This window comes from Grammomys surdaster, unplaced genomic scaffold, assembly GCF_004785775.1.
Source record: "Grammomys surdaster isolate TR1022 unplaced genomic scaffold, NIH_TR_1.0 65, whole genome shotgun sequence".
NCBI lineage: Eukaryota > Metazoa > Chordata > Mammalia > Rodentia > Muridae > Grammomys > Grammomys surdaster.
In genome coordinates, this window is record NW_021604567.1 from 20,504,504 (window position 1) to 20,512,733 (window position 8,230).

At 37.8% G+C, this 8,230-nt stretch overlaps 1 protein-coding gene across 2 annotated transcripts in view; it reads right to left on the reverse strand.

Moving 5' to 3' along the window:
* The window catches only part of Nalcn (sodium leak channel, non-selective), a 276,470-nt gene that overhangs the window by 54,321 nt on the left and 213,919 nt on the right, over positions 1–8,230 (reverse strand). For both annotated transcript variants that reach the window (XM_028771252.1, XM_028771259.1), the window contains one exon: positions 4,502–4,575. In XM_028771252.1, the coding sequence (XP_028627085.1) occupies positions 4,502–4,575 (74 nt within the window). The remainder of the gene's footprint in view (positions 1–4,501; positions 4,576–8,230) is intronic.

The window sequence follows — 8,230 nt, forward strand, 5'->3', positions numbered from 1 at the left end:
CCTCTGGGCTGAGAAAAGCTCTCAGGACTTTGGAGGGAGTGATCGTCAGTGAAGATGAATAGCAGCATCCAAGTCAGCCAAGTCATATTTTGAAATGTAGGTCCAGGGAGAACTGTGGGCATAGTAGCATTCTGATGATCAGGGCTGAAAACCCAGACTTTGACCAAGAAAACATAACATGGCTGTGAAGAGGCAGCTGCTACACTGCTGCACTTAGAATGTACGCTCTTAGCTCCAGGCTCTTTCCATCAGCTCATTTATCTACACTATAGACTGCAGGATCAGCCTCTCTGGTCATGAAAACACAACACAACATAGCCTCTGGGACACATTAAAAGCAGTCCTATGAGAGAGATTTACAGCTCTAAGTACCTACATTAAATGTTCAGAAAGAACACAAATAAATGACTTAATGATGCCACTCAAAAATTTGGAAAAACAAGAGCAAGCCAAACTCAAATCCCAAAGTTGGCAATAAATAAAAAAAATCAGAGTAGAAACTGTTAGAAACAGAAAAAACTAATCAGTAGAATCTAAGATTTGGTTCTTTCAGAAGGTAAACAAAATTGACAGACTCTTGCCCATGAACAAAAAGAGAGATTTAATAAAACCAAATTAATAAAACCAGAAACATACAGGAAAAGATCACAACAGGCATCAAAGAAATGAAAAATATAAGTGAATACTTTAAAAAATGTGTACTCCATTAAGTAAAAACACCTAAGAGAAATGAACAAATTTTATTCAAACTAATCAAATTAAATGAAGAAGCGATCACCAAACCTAAGTAGACGTATAACTAAGGGAGGGTTTGAATAGTAATAAAAAGCCTTCCAACTAAAAGAGGACCAGTTCCAGATAGATTCATAGCAGAATTATACCAGAATTTCAAAGAATAGCTACAGCTAATCATTCTTAAATTATTAAAAGAAACAGAAGGAAAGCTCCCAAACTACTTTTATGAAGTTAGTATGACTCCAATACCAAAATTAGATAAAAACACAACAGTAAAGAAAACTATTGGACAATATCCCTGACAAGCATAGATTAAAAAATCCTCAATAGAATACTTGCAAACTAAATAAAGACATATATCAAAATGATTATCCACCATGGTCAAGTTGGCTTTATCACAGAAGGGTTAGGGTTGTCCAACATACATAAGTCAAAAATATAATAAACTTCATAAATAGACTTAAAGACAAAAGTCACATGACCATCTCAATAGATGCCGAAAAAGCCTTTGATAAAAATCTCCTATGATCAGAATACTTGAAGACACCAACTAAGCTCCTGCTCACTGGTACCTAGACATCTCTCCTTTTTCTTTCTTGGTTTGTGTGAGTGTGTGTATGTGTATAAATATATGTGTACCTATGGTTTATGTGCAAATGTGTGCATGTGGAGGACAGAGATTGATGTCAGGTATTTTCTCAGTCATTCTCCACAGTTCTTTTAGATACATGGTCTCTGTTTGAACCTGACTGGGCTTGGCTGGCTAACCAGCAAGGTCCAGAGACAAGCCTGTTTTCTTAACACTTGGATTACAGACTTATGCTGCCAAAGGAATGGCTTTTTATAGGGGATCTGTTTGTGAGAGCCACAAATTGGCAAAGACTAGTGTGAAAGAGTGTCTTCTGGATATGATGAGACCTCTGCTCTCATGTACTCAGAGGAGCAAGGACATTTTCATAGAACAAAAAAGATAAATGTTTTTTGTAAAGATCAAATTTGCATTAAAATATCCTATTATTTTTCAAGCTGTAGCCATTTATTTCCTGAAATCCACAATGTGACATACAGTCAAGGCCCTTTCATTTTATGAATATCTGGGAGGTAGTGCAATACTATTAGCTTTTGCTATCCTCAAATTATACAACTTTCAGGAGAGGTTGAGGGAGGTCTGTACTTCCAGAGAGTTTAAAGATTTTTTTCTCACATCATATACTTTTTCCAAATAAAAGCCTCAAACTTCTGTATATTAGAAAATAACAAAACTCTTAAATCCTCCCCTTGCAGCATTGTTTGTATATGTGACAAGAACGAAAATTTTGAAAACATGCTTTATTCCACCCATCTAATCCATTCATTTTTGTGACATTGTGTACTCATTAAGTCACTTTTCATTGTTAAACTGATCAGATCTTAGAAAAAGTGTGATTTCTTTTTGCGATTCAAATGACATATTCACATATACCTTATGACATGATGTTTTTGCAAGGCCTAAGTGTAAATGAAATGATTTCCTGGGAGGCTTTGGAACATTTGTTACCCAGATAAATAATAGAGTACTGGCCCACGGGACTCTCTTGGAAAAGCCCTGTCCTTTCACTTGGCTGCCTCAAAACTGAATACCAGATCAGTGTACACAATGATTTCCTGAGGGTGCTTCTGGCCACATCAACTGAGTGAGAGGAAAGAAGGGAATGGATAAAAGTTGGGAGGCAATGGATCCCTTAAAAGAGTGCTCATTAGTGCCTTTTCACATTGCTGGGACCAAATACTTGACACAGAATTTGAGGATGGCTCACATGTAGAGAGTATAGCCCACCATGACAGGTAGGTCATGGTGGCCAAAGCTTAAGGCAGCTGCTCACACTGAGAGATGAATGTTGGTGTCCAGCTAGCTTCCTCCTCTTATAGTCCAGGATCAGCCCATGGTAGTGTGCTGCTCACACCTAGGGTGGGTCTTCTTATCTCAGTTATTCTAATCTAGAACTTACAGACATGCCCAGAAATTTGGCTCTTAGGCGATTCTAGATCCTGTCAAGTTGATGGCCAACAATAACCATGAAAGAATGTAAAGTAGGTGAGGCCTATGACTTCTTTCTTACATCTCTTTCCATTTTCAGCCTCAAAGTATTGAGATATTCTTAGAACAGAGTCATTCAGCAGATATTCTGGTCATGGCTTACTTGCTGGGTACCAAGAGCAGAGTCATTCACTAGAAACCTTGGTCTTGGCTTGCTGATTGATACCCAGGACACAGAGTCATTAACTGGTCACACTTGGCTCACTGTGTATCTCCAGCAAAAAAATCAAGTTGAATACTTGGACACAGGCGTGTTCACTGTGCATCCCAAACACAGCAGATTTGATGAAGGGCAGTTGTAACAGTGGAGGAGTAGTAGGAAAGTTCTGAATTAGACTTAGTGGGTTATTTACTCTGACTAGTTCCTTATTTGATAGATGTTTCTCTTCCTAGTAAGTGTGTCAACAAATCTATAGATCCCTGCTTGTGTAGTGTCTGCTTGCCTAAGTATCCTGAAGACCATCATGAGCTGCCCAAACCAGCCTCATGGCATACTCCAAGGGTGACACTGAGATGAATGACTACCTAGTCAGGACAGTTACTTTGGGACTCAAGTTGTTTCTTTTCACCAGACCTTTCATGTTTATCTAGTCATATTTTGAATACTCAAGTCCAAGCCAATACTTATTCTCAACTCAAAAAGCTACTGCAATACACACATGACTTTTGTGCCTGGATGTCATCCATGGAGAGAGAGAACACAGTGGAATGTGTCTCCATGAGATAGGACTTTTTTCTCTCACACAAGTTTCAGGTACTGTTATAAAGTTATAGTTTCTCACCTTGTGTTTACTTTGCTGTATTTCCTCATCATGGCTTCCCAAGCCATAGTAATATATATTATGGAAAGATGCTTGATCTTTCCTAGTAATGGACTTGGTAGAAGAGTCTGATTCCTTCTACTTACCACAAATTTATAGACTACTTCGCCATATAAAGGTGCCTATTGGCTTTGTCAGGCATACCACTTTTATCATTTATACATATACATAATACATGCAACAATCTTGATGTTCCAAATGCTTTCACACTTAAAACCATAAAACTATTTATTATAACATATAATCTGATATACTTAATCAGTCAGATTGATTTCCATATTGACCCTTCATTTCAAGACATACTTCAGAGAGTAGCACTAAAATAATATGCTTTCAAGATCATTTTAAGACCCAGGTTCAGTTCCTGGCACCCACATGGAGGCTCATGACCAGTTCTAACACCAGTTGGAGGGGACCTGATGCCCTCTTCTGGTCTCCATAGGTACTGCATGTACATGGTACATAGACATGTCCAGCAGGGCTTTCAAGTCTTAGTAATAGATAAAGAAATCATAATTATTTTGTAAAGGCTTTATCTTTTGCTATGTTTCCTTCATATTTTTCCTTTAGTTACTACAAAAGATGTAGATGGTCACGAATAATGATAATTTCTTTTCACCTTTTTAAAAGTGTTTTTAGGTATGGTTATTTAAATATACGAAATAATAAGCATGACATATCATGATATTAAAATAGCATGTTATTGTTATGTTTTTGACATTATCTGTAACCATGAAGATGCACAATTCTACAATTGAGCGGAAAGTAAATATTATTGTCCATAAAATGAATTCATTGAGAAAAGCTCTTTTTTCCCTTGATATAAACCCACTTGCATTAAAACATGTTTCAAGTTTATTGGCATTACCTTAAGATTTTTGTGACTGCAGTCTCTTTTTCCAGAAGGTTCCTTGCCCTTATGCTGAAAACAGACTTGCGGAGCTGAAAAGTATAAGGACCATTTTAGTTTTGGGATATAAAGGAATGCTCTATTCACAATCCATGAGACAGAAGACATCATTCAAACACTGGTTCTCTTTCCCCTTTGACCTCTAAGTCACATGTTACATTTCTTTTAATATGTCTTCCTTCCATCATAAGATCCCTGTTTTAGTTTCATTCTTCCCACCCCCACATATAATTTTAAAGTTAGGCTGCACACATGACAAAACTGGCTTTAGTTTTCTGAGTTTGGCTTATTTCACTTGATGTAACGATTCAAGCTCTTTCTTTGTTTTATGTTTATCTGTGCAGAGATTCTAACTAACTGTAAGGCTGCATGCCACAGCTGTGGCATGGTATATGGTGTGTACATTGCTGGTAGTGATACTGCCAATCACTTGAATAAGTGCTTCAGTTCCCCAAAAAAATGATGTTGAAATTAACACCTGGGACCTGTATTTATCATTGTTTAGTGAGATGTTTTCCAGTCCACACTCCATCACTGCATGTTCCTGGCCTGTGGTCCAATACTAATCTGAACATGAGTTCAGGAGGTGTTTTATCCTCTGGCATGGATACAGATGACAGGAAAGAAGGTCAAAGTTTGCCTCTAGGAGGTGATGGTAAAAGTCATTCCAGAGGATTGGATTAAGAAAAATATCCTGGAGGACAAAGTCAGCTATGTCTTGTTCACTGGTTGCATGTTAGATTAGTAAATCACTTTCTAGGTGGCCAAGTAGTCAAAAGAAGATTGAATGGGAGGAGGGAGAGAGAGGGAGAGAGAAGGGAAGAGAGGGAGGGAGAGGGGGAAGGGAGAGGGGGAAGGGAGAGAGGGGAGAGCACGCAGGGTAGAGTCCCAAGAACTAAGAGCTTTTAGTAGTCAGCATTGGGAGCCAAAAATGGGAGAATGTTTGACACCACTGTTTGCCACCAGCAGATTATCTTTTCTAACCACTTGGCACAATATCAGTAACCATTAATAACAAAACATACATAGGAGCCAGGTTCTTGAAGTCTGGAACTGAATAGCTTAGTAAGGCAGGCCAGGCCGGAACACACAAGCTCCCATTTACTAACCAGTCTACAAACCAACACTATAATGTGAATTCAGATGTCTATGTGGCCAAGGGTAGAACCACAAACCCATCTTTTCTTCTGTGTGTGTTCATGTGGAGGTTGAAGTCAATATTTATCAAGTGTCTTCCTCTATCACTCTATGTGTTAGTTTTTTGAGATAGAGTCTCCCACTAATCCTGGGGGTCACTGATTGGCTAGAGTGGCCAGTAAGCCCCCAGTGATCCTCTCATCTTTGTATCCCAAAACTGGGCTTACAGATCCTTACTGCCACACCCAGATTATTTTTTGGGTAACAAGGCTCTGAACTCAAGTTCTCAGGCTTGCATGGCAAGTACTTTACCCACCTAGCCATTGTTCTAACCCCCACAAACTGGTCCTTACCACCACTACTGACCACTTAGGTAATGTCATGATGCAAATATAGTTTTCATGTTACTCAGCAGATCTGAAATGAAATACAGGATCGCCAAATACTCTGACCTTTCCACTCCATCCATAAAAATTTTATCTTTTCCAAGGACAAGGAAATGGGCTGCTTGGCAGGAATATGACATTGGCCAAGGACAAGGAAGTGGGCTTCAGGCAGGAATCTGACATTAGACTAGAACAAAGAGGTTATTTCAGGCAGCAATCTAAATCTTAGACTAGAACAAAGAAGTAATTTGAGGCAGGAATCTAAATTTTAACCTAAAACAAGGAAGTAATTTTAGGCAGGAATCTATTAGGCTAGAACAGAGAAGTATTTTCAGGCAGGAATCTAAATCTTAGGCCAGAACAAGGAAGTAGACTTTAGACATGAAAATGACTTTGGGCTATGATAGGGAAGTTGGCTCAGATATTTTGGTTATCCTGATAAGCCCTTAGAAACAGTGATCACAGGAGTGTTCACTGAATTTTGTTTATTGACTTGCTTGTTCTTTGACTATTTGTGTTTATTGTCTTGCTTGTTCCTTGACTATTTGCATTTAGTCTATTGCTAGTTTCTCAACCTAGAACTGACCTTAATATTTACATGTAATTAAAATTGTATGAAAGCAAAAATGAGGAGGAGGGGATGCGATAGGGGGTTTTAGGGAGGGGAAATGGAGAAAGGGGATGATATCTGAAATGCAAATAAATAAAATATACAATTAAAAAAAGGAACACAATGTCAATGAATTTGAAGACAAGATGGTAAAAAAAATAAATAAAAATAAACAAAACAAACAAACAAAAACCAAAAAAAACCCAAAACAAACAAATAAAAAAACTGAATTGTTTTTGAGTTGACTAGAACTCCTAGGAAAATTAATCACATGTTAATAGACTCTAGAGTGAATGTCATTTATTTAGAAGGTACATTTCATGGTAGCATATACAGGGGCATTTACTTTCCAACATCTGTTACGCCTAAAGAGGTGACACTAGAATTTTACAATCTCTGAGCTTTTAGCACGTCTCATTGGAACAGGGCTCAGAAGTTACAGCTAAAGTTGAAAGGCTCACTGGTCAGGAGTTACAGCTGAAAATCCTGTCAGGAGCAGGCTTCTGCTCTGAGTGATAGAAACATTTAGCCAGGAGTCAAAAGTCAGGCCCAGGATACAGGAGGGCAACAATGGCAAATTGTGGGCAGAGAATGCAGACACCATGATGCTCAAAGCTAACAGCATGCCTTTCTTGTCTCTTGCAGAAGATATTAGCTGGAATTCAGTCACCAGTCCACTGCAGTGGAGCAGCTGATACCAAACACATGTTCTGCATATTTGGGATGCTATCTAGTACAATAAACTTGAGTTGATTAAAGAAAATACAGTGGTCATATGTTTCCAGGCTGTTCTTGAGAACGGTATTACAATTAACAGCAGAAGTAGTAGAATGTCCTCTGTTTTAACATCTAACCTGCAGATTAAGATTTAGTGTGTTCTGAAAGATGTGTATTAGAAATGCTAGATATCGTTCTATATATCTAAGCTGTTTTTTTTAATAGTAAATAAAAGTCTGTACATATTAGTTGTTCTTTAGTCCTGTAGTAGTGAAGCTTTATATTTTTCCATTAGAAAAGACGTTCTTAGTCTGTGTTAGTCACAAAGTGCTGAGAGCTACACTGCTCTGCAGTGCCCTCTTCTGGTCTCAAAAGATACTGCTAGTCACCTGAACCAGACTAAAGAGAGCTACGCAAACCATGTAATTTCAGACCATAAATTGCAAATTACGAGACTGAAAGGAGTCATAATAGCTCATAATGACTAAAGTGCATCAAACATGTAGAAAATAGGAAGAAAGAGAGGGGATCCATTCAGATAGAGCTTGCACTGGAAACAAATTATTAGTGGAAAATAGTTTGATGTTTTACAGTTTTATGTGCAAACCTAACACATTCGAAATACAAAGTGGCAATTCCTTGACTGAATTAGTGAAAAAAAAAACAAATACAATGAATTTTAATTTAAGTGTTAAGGTAAAACAGAGATTTTTTTTAACATATTAAACTTTTTATTTCAAAGATAAGTTCACATCTTGAGAATTCTTGTGTTAGATATTGAGAGAGAGAGAGAGAGAGAGAGAGAGAGAGAGAGAGAGAGAGAGAGAGAGAGAGAGC